Raw genomic sequence first — 16344 nt, 5'->3', positions numbered from 1 at the left:
GTGGCAAAGGTTTTTGGGCGTCTTATGGACTTCCGTTTTGGAGCAGATGCATCTCTTCTGTGATGTGAGGTTATCTGGCCTAGGCCTCTGGCCTAGGCGCGTGTTTTTTTCTTATTCTGTATTTTCTTTAATCTTTAACCTTTAATAAACCTCTAAAAAAATATAATACTCCTTGCAGAGAGAAACTAATTTCTACCTGCCTCAGTCTCCCCATATTCCTAAATTTTAACTGTTACACTTACCACTCTTCTGCCTTGGAACCACCACACAGTAATGATTTCAAAACAGAAGGAAAGGGTTTTAAACATCCTTCTTAAGTGGGAACATCTCTAAGTGGGAAATGGATACATTGGACTTGTCTGTGGTTCCTGGTGCTTGGCTTGTTGTTTGGGTGGAAATGAAGCACAATGGTAAGGTGTGATGGGGGAAAGGGGAGGAGAGGTAGTGAGAAAAGTCCACAGGGAGGAGGGGTTAGCAAGGGAGGGAGAAGAAGGGTAGGGAAGGACAAGGAATGGGAAAACAAGAGGGAGAGGGAGGGGAATATCTGGGCAAGGGCAGGAGAGGGAGAAGAGTGGGAGGAGAGTGAGGCTGGAAGTAATAAGAGAGAGGGAAGGGGGAGGATGGGCAAGGAAAGAGAATGTGGGCAGGGCAAGGCAGAGGCTAGGCACTGTTACAGTTAAAATTTAGGGAAACTGAGGCAGGTAGAAATCAATTTCTCTCTGCAAGGAGTATTATATTTTTAGAGGTTTATTGAAGATTAAAATATAAAGAAAACACAAGTAAGAAAAGCACGTGTCTAGGCCCAGAGAGCCTATTCAGGACCACTCACATCTTGCCTGCTAAGTGGAGAGCCGTGTGTGCTCCGAAGCAGAAGTAAAAAGAGTGCAGAGCCTATTCACAACCAGGTTAAATACCCCATCTCACTCTCAGCTCAGGTGAGAATTCAGTGATATGACAAAGCATTCTGGGGATTGAAGTCCTGGATTCAAGTCCATTTTTACAGCACATAAAGAAAAAGAGTGGACAGGGCACAAGTTACCAGTGAGTGGGAACAGAGAAATGGTATCAAAAGTTGGCTGGGAGGTAAGAGAGGAATGTTAGGGGGAAGTGCTAAAGGAGTCAGGATGACCTGAATCAAGACAAGGCGTAGCCTCATGGCAGGCAAGATGGGAAGCCAGGGGTTCAGTTTTTTTTCAGATTGAACTTAAAGGTTATCGGTAATACTCAGCTTGGTTGAATCATCAAGGTGATATGCCCAGAGCTACAAATTGGAATATTCTCTGGAATCTTGCTGCCATTGGCTGGTTTCAATTCTTTTAGAATTTTAAAGTCTAAAGAGTCAAAGTAGTACCAGGTAAAAGATTCAATGTCCAGGCTTCACACAGCCTGCCTCCTTTTGTGACATCCAATGATCCTTGGGAAATCCTGGTTCATCCAAATAACTTAGTAATTTATACAATGGTGAACCTTGGGGAATTCGACTTGACTTCTTCATATTAATAGTCCCCATAATGAGGGAATTGTTAATTGGTTATCTGGCCAGAAGCTGTTTTTCTTCCCAAAATTTAGAAAAAATCCCCAGTCTTTCTTCCCTATCTGTTTGGGGTTCCTGCCTCAACTTGGGGTGGGGAAGTAAAAGTTATGGCACCTGCCACAGGTATGTGGTACTGAGACTTGAGCCCAGCAGTGAGTTCCACGAAATCAACCAATTAAAGAACTCCAAAATATTTACAATACTCTAATAAAAAATATAGACACAACTTCCTTTAAGTTTATTTTAAAAGCCAACAAAGCTGGACATTGGTGTTAGGGCTAAATAATAAATCAATGCAAAGAACTAAGTTTTGAAATGATGGACTACTGAATTGGTGCACCAAATTAACTAATTTTGTGTATTTTTCTTTATTTTATAAATTTTGTTTAATTTCACTTTATTTTATATAATTATGTTTAATTGCATTTTGTTTTACCTTGCTTTTAAATTGCCTGCATTTTCATTGTATGCCAATACAATGGTGGCAGTGCACTCGTTTGTGAGATCCTAAGTAAGGGAGCAGGGTCTCCTAGTACTAGGAGGCAGTTCTGGGAAGAAAAGCCCATACTGAGGATGCCAGGGTGGCAGGCAAGCAGTGACCTCATGGCTGTTCCTTGTGTCTTGGGGCCTCAGAAGAGAGGAAAAGAGGAGAGATATACAAGTTACTTTCCTGATTGTTCCATTTAGCTGGCTATTCTGTCCTTGGCATCAGGGCCCCACAGCCATGCTCACAGGAAAGTCCAGCAAGCAACAAAACCAAAAGAGAAGAGAGTGAAATCTGCTCCTGCCTCAGTTTATTAAACTTTTTTCCTCCTACTAACACTCACTCATCAAGACTCAGGAGCCAGTTGTGGTTTTCTATTTCCCCTGGGCCTCCCAGAAAGGCATTCCAGGGGGTAGGGTAAATAACATCCCCCTGACTCTGTCTCCTGATTTCTTGACTCTATTGCTGCCTTTTTCCTGCTGCCATTCTATCCTCATGACTAAATGCACTCCATGACTCCCTTCAGAATTCTGAATCTGAATTTTTTAAAGGGGGAGGTCAGCCACATTAGAAAAGAGTGAATTAAAGGTGTATATGTATATATAAAAAGCTGCTGGAGAGGGGGATGTCTCTTCTCTTCATAAGGAGAAATTAGTGTCTCCCTTCTGAAGGGCACCAAATTTTCACAACTTTTCTGTAGGATTATGTATCAAAATCAGAGATTACGTAAAATTGAAAATCTGTTACCCTAAAAAAGAACTACATATCTGAAGAGCCCACTGAATTCCTGTCATTATGTTCTTCCTGTATACAGAGGATAATGGGAGTGGGCATTAAGGCTCCTCCTCTCTGATGTAGAATCGGGGGATGGCTAAAAATGGCTAACCAGCCATGGACAAGTGGTTTCTATTTTGTATCCTCTTTATTTCTTGATTTCTAATGATCTTTAATAAATCTCCATAAAATATAATATTTCTATTATTAGAGATTAAAGATTTAATTTTTACAATTACTAATACTAATTAATGCATGCTGGAGAATAAAGTATGATTTTTATCCCCTACAATAAAGTTTCTCCTCAGTGTGGATTGTCTGATGTCTGGAAAAAGACTCCTTCCATGTAAAAACCTTTCCACATTGTTTACATTTATAAGGTTTCTCTCCAGTGTGGATTTTCTGGTGTCTGGCAAGATTGCTCCTCAACGTGAAAGCCTTTCCACACTGTTTACATTCATAAGGTTTCTCTCCAGTATGGATGCTCTGATGCTTAGCAAGAGATCCCCTTCGTGTAAAAGCCTTTCCACACTGTTTACATTCATATGGTTTCTCTCCAGTGTGGATGCTCTGATGTGCAACCAGAGAGTCCATCCATAGAAAAGCCATTCCACAGTGTTTACATTCATATGGTTTCTCTCCAGTGTGGATTCTCTGATGTGTAGCAAGATGGCCCCTCTCTTTGAAAGCCTTTCCACACTGTTTACATTCATAAGGTTTCTCTCCAGTATGAATTCGCTGATGTGCAGCAAGATGACACCTGTCTTTGAAAGCCTTTCCACATTGTTTACATTCATAAGGTTTCTTCCCAATGTGGATGCTCTGATGCTTAGCAAGAGATGCCCTACATGTAAAAGCCTTTCCACACTGTTTGCAATCATAAAGTTTCTCTCCAGTGTGGATGCTCTGATGTGCAAACAGAGAGTACTTCAATGTAAAAGCTTTTCCACACTGTTTACATTCATAAGGTTTCTCTCCAGTGTGGATTCTCTGATGTTTAGCAAGAGAGCTCCTCTGTGTGAAAAACTTTCCACAATGTTTACATTCATAAGGTTTCTCTCCAGTGTGAATTCTCTGATGTGCAGCAAGAGATCCCTTCTCTTTGAAAGCCTTCCCACACTGTTTACATTCATAAGGTTTCTCTTCATTGTGGATGTTCTGATGCTTAGCAAGAGATGCCCTACGTGTAAAAGCCTTTCCACAGTTTTTACATTCATAAAGTTTCTCTCCAGTGTGGATGCTCTGATGTGCAACCAGAGAGTCCTTCCATGTAAAAGCCTTTCGACAGTGTTTACATTCATAGGGTTTCTCTCCAGTGTGGATTCTCTGATGTACAGTAAGAGAGCCCCTCTGTCTGAAAAACTTTCCACAATGTTTACATTCATAAGGTTTCTCTCCAGTGTGAATTCTCTGGTGTGCAGCAAGAGATCCCTTCTCCGTAAAAGCTTTTCCACATTGTTTACAATCATAAGGTTTCTCTCTAGTGTAGATTCTCTGATGTGCAGCAAACTCAGAGTTCTGATTAAATGGTCTCCCACCATTATCACTCACAGAATGTATCTTTACACCTTTATTTTTTGCATGTCTAATGAGGTCTGAACTCCAGCCAAAAGCCATTCCTCCTACGTTACCTTGATACATGGGCATTTCAGGTTTCTCAGGTGACTGAACAAGTCCTACTTCTTCAGGAAAGCATTTCCTATGTTTACTATCATGACAACAGTCATTTCCTAAGGTAAATTTAATATACTGATTGAGGACTGTATATTGGCTGAATTTTGTGGCAGTTTCATCAAATTCATAGTCAGTCTTTGGATTTTTAATTTCTTTAATAGTAGCATTACAGATTTCGCTAAAAATGAAGTCATGGGCAACCTCATTCATGCATCTTTGGGGGCCAGTTCCTTCCACAAAATGGCTCAGCTTTGCAGACACCTCTTTCACTTCAAAATCTATCAATGAAGAAAACAAATAATGATATAAACACAAAAGGAAGGAGGACACACACAGAGAAATATAAGATATTTCCTCTTATGGAAGAAAGCAAACTAATTTTTATTCTATTTGCCCAGGCAAAAAGGAGTTTTCAAATTGAAACAAGCATAACTACGCTTTGTATATACCATTTGGCCATATGTACAAGATGGATGACTTTAGAAAGACTTTCACATACAATTACTATAAACCCTCACAACAGACATGTGAATCAGGAAGGTCCAAGATTCTCATATTTCAAAATTCATATCATGAGTAAGGAATGGAGGAATGACCTAACCAATCTTGCAAGTAGACTATATCTCAAACCCTATGCCTGAGCATGCTTGGTCTGAAGGATTGGACAGTCTTTCTCCATTGCCCTTTCTATCTTTTCTAAAAAGTCATTTGTCCATTATTCTATTTTGTGAATCTCAGGCAAGCTTCCAGATTTTCTGTTCTCATCATTTTGGTTGCACTATCATATGGTCAATCTTGGAAAATTTTGTATGCTAAAAAAAACCCAACTTCATTCTTTCTAACTCTCATGCAGTAATTTTCAAAGTGGAATACATGTTTTCTTTTCTCTACAGATGCAAAGATTGTATAGCATTAAATGCAGATATACTAAATATTCACCTTATTTTACAACCTACCATAAATTATGTCTCATGCCTTATACTGAGTTTAACATCCATTTTTCAGGAAATGAATAGCATGATTCAGCTTTGGTGTGCAGGCCTCAAGGTCCAGGACTCCCTTCACCACAACAGATAAAAGCCTTTTGGGATAACAGTCCTTAGACAGCTGCTTTCAACTCACTCACCTAGAGAGGAACTCCTTGGGCCTTTTTGCTCTAGCAGCCATGATGTTTTTCTTTGCTGAATATGAGAAATAAAATTTTCTCTAGGAACTGGAAGCCCTGGGCATAAGAAAGAAGGAAGAGATCTTATAAGGATGATATTAGAAATTAAGTCTTATTATATTAATTTAGAGATAAAGAAGTAGATAATCTGGCTTGGGAAAGAATTGGAGTCTGAAACAGATCTGAGACAGAGGGTCAGTTTCAAATGTTGACAGTGTGTAGGGGAAGTATAATGGTTTTTCTGTGGTAGTTACTCTCTCTGGGTATGGCAGTTAGACTCTGGGAGTGACTGTGGCTTTCTGTGAATGCTGGAAGCAGGTGTATCATCATTTACTCTCTCCTCACTGTGGGAGGTAGAAAGAAAGTTGGGAAAAACCTGAAGGAGCCAAATTATTTCCTTTTTCAACTTGGGAAACACTAGTGACTGTCTATTCTTGTTTCATGAATTGTTTTATCTCTGAGAAGACCAAAGAAAGACCTGGTTATTGTTTTGCGTCTACTAAGGCTCAGAGTTCTAACATGGTTCTTGCTCAGCCAGCTAGCCATTGTTATTTGTAGAACTTGGAGACAAAGTTAAGAATTATATACTTTGTATGAGGATTATAGTGTTGGTTTATTATAGAATAGGGAAAATTTGAGTTAGTCAGATCAGAAAAGATTAGTGTAGCCTGTGGTTCCTTATGAAACCAGGGAGTTTTATTTGGGTGGAGTTAGAATCCTATAGAGTTAGAAATCCTTGAGGTTGCTGGGTAGCTCAGTGGAATCAGAGCCAGGCCTAGAGATGGGAGGTCCTAGGTTCAAATCTGGCCTCAGACACTTCCCAGCTGTGTGACCCTGGGCAAGTCATTGCCTAGCCCTTATCACTCTTCTGCCTTGGAACCAATACACAGTATTGATTCCAAGATGGAAGGTAATGGTTTTATTTTTTTTAAATCCTTTTATATCCTCATATTCTCAATAGCTTATTTTTGTATAGCAAGACTCTCCTTAGCATTCTTGCACCTGACCCTAAAGAGAAGTTCACTTATGAGCTTCTTTTCACTTATATAAACTGAAGATACTTTGTAAGCACAGCAGAGTATCTAATCAGTTTATATCTGTAATCAATTCATTGCTTATTATTTTTACAGTTTAGAAGCGAAAAATAAAATATATGGTCCTTATAAAGGAAAGGGCCATGCAAGTAATGCCTACAGAATTGTTTCTGTTGTATTCACTGTTGGGACATCTGCAGGAGGCAGAGATCATGCAAACTGAAAGTTCCATCTTTATTTACCTCTTCTAATAGGAGAGGCACAATTCACAACCTCCATTATCTAGAAATTAAAGTCAGCTGGTAGTTAAGGGATACGAGATCAGAACTTCTAGTCAGAAAAGAAAATTTAATCCAACGTCAAAGAGAAGGTACATGGGTGCCTCTGGTCAGGTAATTCCACCTCAGTTTGCCTCAACTATGAATTGAAGATAAAAAGACTATCAAACTCACAGGGATGTTGTGATGACCATCTCTGTATTCTTCTTCATCTTGTTTTTCTCTTGTAATATTATACTTTCTTTCATTCTATCTACATGGTTCCCCTCTAATCACTCTATTTCCCCTTCCTTATATTATTCCCCTCCCTATCACCATCCTTCTTATTCCTCTCCTGCTTCTCCATAGAGCCTCTTAATCACTCCCCCTCTTATGCCTCCCTTATGTTATTCCCTTCCCGCCACCACCTTTCTTATTCTACTTCTATAGCTCGAAAGTAAGATAACATTCTATACCCCAATATATACTGTTATTCCCCATGAGAATGATTTACTGATTGCCTGCCACCACCCTCATCGTCTTCTCCGCTGTAATAGGTTTTCTTCCTATGCCTCTTTATTCGATATAATTTACTTCATATTACTTCTCTCTTCCTGTTTTTCTCAGTGCTATCCTGTTTTTCACCCCGTGATTTTTTATTTGCATATCTTCCTGAACAGTTTAGTACTGCACCCTCTATCTATATATACTTCTAACTACTATAAGGAGAGCGATTTTAAGAGTTACAAATATCTTCCCACTTGGCATATGTAAATTTTAGCTTCTTGAGTCTTGTACATTTTCTCTTTCTTATTTACCTTTTTATGATTTGCTTGAATTTGGTTATTGGGACATCTGCTCTTTTTATTAGGAATGCTTGAACATCCCCTTTGTTATTAAATGATGATTTTTCTCCCTGAAAGAATATGGTGAATATGGTCAATCTTGATGGGTGGATGATTCATAGTTGTAAACCCCTTTTTCCTGCCTCCCAGAGTATCATATTCCAAGCATTTAGATCCTTTTATGTAGAAGCTCCCAAATCCTGTGTAATCAACACTAGGTCTCCATAATATTTGAATAGTTTCTCTCTGGCTTAGTGTGGTACTTTCTCCTTAGCATGGGATTTCTTCAATTTGGCTATAAAATTCCTGGAAGTGGTCATTTAGGGATTTAATGCAAGAGGTTATCTGTGGAATCTTTCAATTTCTCTTTTAACCTATGATTCAAAGAATATCAAGGCAGTTTTCTTGAATAATTTCTTGTAATGATATCTAGGCTTTTTAAAATATAGTCTATTAAGTTCAAAAGGAAAGAGTATTTTTTTATTACATCCTTCTTTGCCTCCTTAGACATTTTCTATGGGTAGATGTTTGTTTTATTATTTCCTCATTTTCCAAGACTTTTTTTTTCCCACTTTGCCTACTATTTCTGTTTTTAGGTAAAGGGGGCATTCTCTTCAACTTCACTTTTTCCTTGCTCCTTCCCTCAGCTATATGGTTTGCATAACTCAGAGAGCTGGAACCTATTTTTCCCTGGGTCTACAGGCTTTATGAAGGCTTGAACTGGCCAAGTGACTTTGGGGCAGCTTGTGCTGGGCCTTTGTATTCCAAGGTTTGGGCCTAGAAGGCACTAAAAATGTAGCCTTAAGAAAGTTCACAGAGTCTTGATTTTAGCTTGTTTCCAGGTGAAGAACCTAGAGCAGTAGTTGGGGAGTGGATTGTCTATACTCTTCTGATAGGATCCCTCCCCAGATGTTGGACCCTTAGGTAAAGGAATACAGTATGTTGAATAGGCCTGAATACATTGAATTAGCCCAAGTGATATTGCTTGCCCTTGTGAATCTTAAAATTTCTCAGACTTCTGAATGTTAAAAATTCTCAGACTCTACCTTAGAACATTTGGTTAAGACCATTCCCTATTTTAAACAATGAAGGTACTTGATCAGGAATGGGAGAACTCTAACATTATTCCACCCATACTTAAGCATACTTTAGGGGAAGATAAAGTTGTAAACTCCTTACTGAACAATGAAAAAGTACTTAACCCATACTTTTAGTGAGGCCAAGTCCTTAAGCTAGGTCTATTTTTAGATCTAATACAAAAAGGTGCTAAGTACCTATGAAGGTCAAATTAATCACTAAAAGGTCAGGCAACTTGCAAACTTGCAAGGGACAAGCTTAACAAAAGAGGTATGAAGTTTTAGTCTACCCAGAGAAGTTGAGAACTAAAGAAGATGTGAATTAAGAATGGTCAGTCCTGTGAAAACGTCTACTGTGATTGGTAGATGTGAGAACTTAGGGGAGGTGACAAAGGAGAAAATTCTCTTTAAAAGGAGGTCAGAAAGGCCTCTAAAAAAAGTCAGCTTGCCAAAGCTGAATTGAAGGGCTTGGTGGCTGAACTTAGTTGAGCTGAGGAGCTGAACTGGTGGGTCTCTCTGAACACTAGAATCTCGCTTGGGACAAATCTTGTGTGAGTGGATTAAAGACTGACTGATCTCTCTCTTAAGACTTAAGCCTAGGCTGGCCTAGCCCTTTTCTCATTATTTCCTCTTAGTCTCTCTCTCCCTTTCATTAATTCCTTAATTTGTATTAATTAAAATCTCTATAAAACCCAGCTGACTTGGGTATATTTAATATTTGGGAATTTTCCTATGGCCACCACTATAGTTTTGATTTGAAACCATATTTTGGTGGTCACAATTTAAGGCAAACACTCTTTTGACAGTAGCACCCTGGAAACTCTAGGTTTGTGTATCATACTCCTGGAGACTCTAATAGAAAAGATGCCATCTTTAGTTTGTGTTACTGTATCTTATGGATATCCTTGGTTATCTGTTGTCACGTAAACATGTTAGTAACGATATGGATGGGTATGTTTGGGGTAACCACTCAATATGATTGGTTGCTAAATACAGTAACAACTCCGTTTCCTATAAAATCATGCCCTTCCTCAATAAAGTTGCCATTCATACCATGAGTTACTATCTGTGTCAGTTGCCCTTTTGATTCGGCGCCCTTCTTATGATCCTCTCCACCTCCTTACCCCAATGAAGACCTTATAGAACCCCAGATATCAGCAGGGTGTTGCTGACCAACCCCCTGTTCATATCGCTCCTCTGTGTGCAGTTTTACTTCCAGTTCCCTTCTTTTCTTTTAAAATAAACCATTTCTGCCTAACTTTCAAGTTGTTTTCCTCAGGCGAGCCATCTCACTTTTAGCCATGCTCATTCTGTGACTCTAGCCATTTAAAAGCATATTTTAAGGTTGCTTTGACATTCTCAGGGCAGATCTAGCTTCTGCTATGCTGCCTTCTTGGATTCACCTCTCCCATTAATACTTAATATTATTATGAAGAATATCCTTTCTAAAGACCAGACCCAGATCAAAGGGGAAGGGGCTGCCTTTGCAGGTAGAGGGTTCTCTTCAATGCTCATCCTTGAGGAAAAGCTACTTGGAAATAAACAGAGCATTTGCACACAAAATTCAGGTCTAATTAGGGGCTGGACTAAATGACTTGAGATTACCTTCAGGAATGTAAATCTGTAACACTACTTTAAGTTTTCAACTGAAGCTATCCAGAAGAAACAATTTTTAGAGGCAAGAAAGGAATGTCCCAGCTTCAGATCACATAATTCAAAGACTTTTTTTTTTTTTAAAGAAAAGTAGGCACAAGGAGATTCCCTGGGCAGAGATCATCACTTTTGTTTTTTTAATCATTGACAAAGGCTCAAAATCCTGTACATCTGCCTTAGAATAGTCATTACCTTTATGGCAGATTCAGCATTAACAGAGGAAATGGTCCTTACCCACAGAGAGTAGATTCTGCACATTCTCCAGCATGACCTCCAGGTACAGCTCTTTCTGAGAATGGTCCAAAAGGTACCACTCTTCCTGGGTGAAGTCCACAGCCACATCCTTGAATGTTATTGAACCCTAAACCAGCAAAAGTCACAAGATTTGGAGCTCAGAATTCATCTGGTACAACCCTCATCAACTGTCTGGAGGAAACTGAAGCACACGAGGCATTTACCCAAACTGGCAGACCAGTCATTCACAGTCCAATTAAATATTGATAAAGACATTTTGTTTCTGAAGTGAGAATCATGCTATAAAGAGTAAAACCTGGAGAAGTGCATTACTCTGAAATGTTTTTCCCTCTGAGGAATGAGGGAGATGGAAGTACTCTCTGAGTGAAGTATGAGATTCTGTGGAGAAAGAGAGAAGGTGATCTGAAATTCCTCCTCATCACAAGTGTCAGAGTTGATCTGGTAAGAGTATTCTTTTTTAAGTTTCTGAGAAGGTAGCATGTATTATGTATTCTAGAGGGTAAATATTACCAGTGATCAATGAGGAGAAAACAAAGAAAAGAAGAAATTCTCTACTTAATTTCCTAAAAGGCTGAAATACTCTTATTTAGGTGAAAGCATAAGGAGGATTCCATAGAGTTTATATGGGATCAGACTCTGATTCTAGCTAAGTGAAGAAGCACCATCGGGTGTTATATTGAGAGTTTAGGGAACTACTGGATATGATTTGCTATAGCCAAAACATTCTATGTTTGTTTTATGATGTCATTTATTATTGGAATATATTCACTCATTTCACATTTAGTTACATAGAAATAAGAACAAGTATGATGAGGAAAAGTAGAGCTGCTGAGCTAATTCAAAAGAAAGATACTGACAGTGTAATGACTGCAATTCTCAAGAGGCACAATTTCTTCATTTTAAATAATTTATTAACTGGTCATTTAAAAAAACTTATAGGGGGAAGCTGGGTAGCTCAGTGGACTGAGAGCCAGGCCTAGAGACAGGAGGTCCTAGGTTCAAATCTGGCCTCAGACACTTCCCAGCTGTGTGACCCTGGGCAAGTCACTTGACCCCCATTGCCTAGCCCTTACCACTCTTCTCCCTTGGAGCCAATACACAGTATTGACTCCAAGATGGAAGGTAAGGGTTTAAAAAAAAAACAAAACTTATAGCAAAGTTCATCTGGAAGAATAAAAGATCAAGAATATCAAGGGAAATAATGAAGAAAATGTGGAGGGAAGCCTAGCAGTACCAAATCATAATCTGTAGTATGTATAAAGCAATAATCATCAAAACATTATGGTCCTGGCTAACAGGTAGAAGGGAGGATCAATAGAATAGACTAGGGGTGAATGACCTAAAAGGAAAAAAAAATGGTAGTGCTTTCTTCTAGCACAGGTCATTTGTCTTTTATGCCTCTCTCTCTCACATATTCACACACACACACACACACACACACACACACACACACACACACACACCCACACCATATATTTAACCCTTACTAACCCACTCCCTTTTTTTCAGTCTGGAATGCCCCTGGGACATCAAAGGGAAGAATAGTCTGAGGAAGGGCTGAGTTTCCAAACATAGGAAGATACAATTCCCTAGATCCTCAATCTGGAACCTGAACTCTACAAGGGTCATTCCACTGTCTTCTACACACGTCCGAGGGCTATTCCGCCACCTGTAATGGCTTTGTCTATCCCAATGATGACACTATATTCACTATCCTTCAATGGACTATCATGTCTTAGGAGGTACAGTCTGATACAGTTCTTTGGGCTAGAACCAGCATTCCCTCTCTCACAACAAAATTCATTCTTCCACAACAGTAGCAGGGGCAGAAAGCTGCCTCTGGAGCCAGGTCTTGCCCTTGATGTGAATTGCTCTTGATACATCTAAAGGACAATCAAAGAGTTCAGATAGGAAAGATGAGGTCCAGTGGAAAGGGCAGTCATCACGACTAGCAGGGACAGCAAATGGTCCTCATTCAGATATACATAGAATCAGAAGACAGAAAGATACATGGCCCAAAGGAAAGCAGAGAAATCTGGGCTCAAAGGGGAGAACACAGTGAGACCTCAGTCCCAAGAACAGACAGCTGCTTATTTGAAAGTCATCTATCTGGATGGTTCCTGGTAGTCCCCACTGCTTTAACTGCTCTGCCTCTGAAGTCCTGAGATCAGGAGGTCCTCAAAAGGCACCCAAGTCCAGGACTGCAGGACCCTGCCTGCCTCTCCACCCTGAACCCTGTTCTCTATTATCTGGAATACCATAGCTACCAGAATAAGCTCTCTTCAGCTAGACTTTTTCTAGGCATCTAAACCACCCCAGGGCTTGATATTTCACCTGGGCAGCCACCTAACAAGGCTGGTTACCCTGAAAACTTCCCCCTCACTCTCCTTCCTTCTACCCTTAAAAGTTCTATCCCAAATCTGTGCGTTCTCTTAGACTATGTCACACCAAGACCTCGGCCTGGAATGCATTATCTCATTGGCAAGAGGAATTCTCGAACCTGAGTCTATCCAGTTCAGCTGCCAGATGGGACCAAATGTAGGCCCCAAACACAGGCATGAACCATATCCAGTAGACTTCACCTGCTCATCATAACAACACATCAGAGTTCCTAGCACTGAAGTGCTGCCTAATAATGCAGCAATCTCAGGGCCTTGTCAGCTCTGTGGGGAACGTCCTGCCACATGGATTGGGGGGGGGCACTTGTCTGTATACCACGGAGACGGGGTCACATGGGAGGCTGGATGAAGGAATGGCAGCTCCTGGGCCTGTCTGTCTGGAACCTGGGCAGCTCATCCAGGCGGGGGCTACCGAGGCCAGGAAACCCCAGAACACCGTGGATGTGGGCACCCAAGGCTGACCCTGGAGCTCCCCCTGAGCACAAGCAGTGATGGTGCCCCTCGAGGCCTGGCAAAGACACAGCTCTCAGTTCTGCTGGATTCCAGCCTGGGGAGGGGCTGCACTCACCTGGAAGGGGGGCCTCGGGGTCCCGGGGTCCATTTCTCTGGCTGCAGGTTCTCTGCTGGGGCCACCCTGGGGTCCTTCAGGGGGTGGCAGCCCTGAGGGGGGGAGACTTCCTCTTTAGAGCCTGTGGGGAAGGAGAGAGGGGGAGGGTTCGGATGGGCGCCCAGGCCCCTCTGAAGCAGATTCCTCAGGGCAGACTCTCACCCAAGGGGGTTGGGGGTGGGGGTGGAGACAGGGAGCCTCAGAGTGGGAAAGAGCCTTGGACTGGCCAGGCAGAAGCCTCCTCATCACCTCTGCCCCATTCTATGGCTTCATTCCATTCAGAAGCTGCACTGGATGGATGGAGGGAAACTGCTGGGGGGAGGGGTAGTTACTAGGGGGGGAGGGGGTGAAGGGCATCAGGTCCGAGGTGGGGTCAGGGAGAGTGCGCTGCATTTCTTCAGTGCCCGGGATCAGGGCCCTCCCCAGGGCATGTGGATCTGGACAACTGCCACCCCCTGAGCAGGCTGATGCCGCCTCTCTTCTTTTACATGGGCTCACTCCCCCCCTCCCCCCAGCTCAGACTCTTCCAACAGGTCCAGGCAGTCTTCCCGCACTCCACCAGTTTTCCTGCAGTCTCAGCTGCCAGAGTAGGGAGCCAGGAAGGCGCCTGCGCACTGACTCCCTCCGCTCTCGCTCTTCCCCACCCAAGGTCCAGGAACCACAACTGTGAGCCAAAGGGCCTGGGTGAGATTCCCAGAAGGCCTCTGGCGATACCATAACAATGTGGTCAGAACCCAGGCATTCTGGGAAATGGAGTCCTCCGGCCTCGGCCCCTGGGTTTAGACCTCACCTGCAGCCCTACCCAGCCTCCTCATTAGCCTGGGACACAGCAGGTGACTGATGGACGGATCAATGTGTCTATGCGCCCCCGGGCCTGGAGAGGTGGCGCGAAGATCCCGGGACCCCCAGACTCTCCTCTCCCCCAGCCACACTTTTACAGCGCAGAACACTGTCGCTGCCCTGCGGCTCTTCTTGCACATGCGCACACTCAGGTTCACTAACCAGGAGCGGGTCTACCTGGTTCTTCCCATACGCCAAGAGTTGGGGAGCTCAAAGTCTCAGCAGTCAGAGCAGCGAGCCGCAGCCCGCCACCACCCACCGCAAATTACTTCTCCGCCTCCCTCTCTCACGCAGCAAAGGTCCAAGAAGCACAGGAGCGGGTCTTCCAGGAGCTGAGATCGACCTCAGGTTTCCCAGCATGCCCCGAGGCTGCCTCAGTGGGGAGTCTTCCGCCGAGGAGGGCCAAAACTTGCATGATGTCATGACACAAGCATTCTGGGAAATGGAGTCCTTCTGCCTGGGCTCCTGGTTGGTGCGGGAGGTTTTTATAAAGGAATTGTTCCCCACCCTGGGGGACTGCAGCCTTCTCCTCCCAACCCCATTTTCACTTCGTGCCCTGCCAGCTGCTTCTTCCTTAGACTGGAAGCTGCCTCAGAGTGGGTGCCTAATAAGTGTCTATTGATTGGTTGATCAATCCATAGATCTCTGCTCCCCAGGGCCTGAGAAGGTGGCGCTAGGATTCTGACACAGAAGGAACCCGAAGCAGAAGTGTATTAATTAAAATGTGTGCCCAGAACTGCATTTCCCACAATTCCCTTTCGTGTATGTGTAGAAGGGAAGCAACATATTGGGAAAAATCTTTATAACAAAACACTCTGACAAAAGTCTTCTTCTGTTAATCTAGTGTAAGGGGGAAAAGAGGTTAATTATAAAAAATTGGACTGGATTATTTTTAAATAGGGTCACCAGGAATTTAATTGAATTACAAAGAGATTTATTTACAAAATGAAAAAAAGACTGAAATAAGAAAATCATAGAGGATAGAGTAAGATATCTAGCCTAAGCATCAAGTAATTTGTTCCCAGCCCCAGACTTTAAAACTGGCAGGGGAGTTTTGTCCTTAATCAGAGAGGCCTTAGCCCTTGTAGTCAAGGACCTGGGGTTACAGGATGCCTCTCTTAAGAGGTAATTCTCTCCTGAGGCTACTCTCTTCAGAAAATCCAAGAAAGGAGTCAGTTTTTTCACTCACCACATGTCAGTCCACAAGGGAGAAATTTAAGGACAATCTCACCAGGAACAGTGTCTCAGGTCCAGTCAGCAGATTCTCCACCAGTTTCAACTCCAAAGAATGGAGAACTGTCCCTCACAGGAGGTTGTAATTCCTTTTAAAGACACTTTCTTTTGCATCACTTCCTGTGCCTTCCTCCACTTTCTACATCTACCAATTACTGTTGAAGCTTTGCTTTAGGACTGCCTAGGGCAGTCAGTTTGATTCTGATTCGTCACCCACCATTGCACAGGTGGGACACAGATCTCTTCCACTTAATGATTAAGTGGGATGCTGATTTAGATGTAGGTACTTTAATTTCACTGCCCTTTGAATTTGAGCCCAGGCCTTTTCTGTCCACTTAATAGCTATTTAGAGTTGGAAGTGGGGGTATCCTCCATGATTTTGAGAGGATCCCTGAGGAGGGGGCCAAGTCATGGGGTGCTGGGTTAGCCCAGCCACCAGAATTCTGGAGAGGTCTTTCTGGTTTTTGCAATCCTATCTGCCCTTATATTCCTGATCCTCCTGCTGGAGGCGCTC

The 16344-nt window shown here is 42.3% G+C and overlaps 1 protein-coding gene across 7 annotated transcripts; it reads right to left on the bottom strand.

The window, feature by feature from the left end:
* Nucleotides 1–731: 731 nt before the first annotated feature.
* Nucleotides 732–14997, bottom strand: LOC103101350 (zinc finger protein OZF-like). Of its 7 annotated transcripts, none has more exons than XM_016432942.2 (5): nucleotides 14548–14993; nucleotides 13719–13839; nucleotides 10731–10857; nucleotides 5593–5688; nucleotides 732–4744 (listed from the first exon to the last, which is right to left on the bottom strand). In XM_016432942.2, exons 2-5 carry the CDS (start codon nucleotides 13749–13751, stop codon nucleotides 3072–3074), a joined length of 1929 nt encoding a protein of 642 aa, XP_016288428.1. In that variant the 5' UTR covers nucleotides 13752–13839; nucleotides 14548–14993; the 3' UTR covers nucleotides 732–3071. The 7 variants fall into 7 exon arrangements, with proteins under 7 accessions (XP_016288428.1, XP_016288426.1, XP_016288425.1 ...); XM_016432940.2 differs by having other exon boundaries at nucleotides 14760–14993; XM_016432939.2 differs by having other exon boundaries at nucleotides 14775–14992.
* Between the last annotated feature and the right edge of the window lie 1347 nt (nucleotides 14998–16344).

Source organism: Monodelphis domestica, chromosome 3 (assembly GCF_027887165.1).
Source record: "Monodelphis domestica isolate mMonDom1 chromosome 3, mMonDom1.pri, whole genome shotgun sequence".
NCBI lineage: Eukaryota > Metazoa > Chordata > Mammalia > Didelphimorphia > Didelphidae > Monodelphis > Monodelphis domestica.
This window is presented reverse-complemented; position numbering and strand designations above follow the sequence as displayed.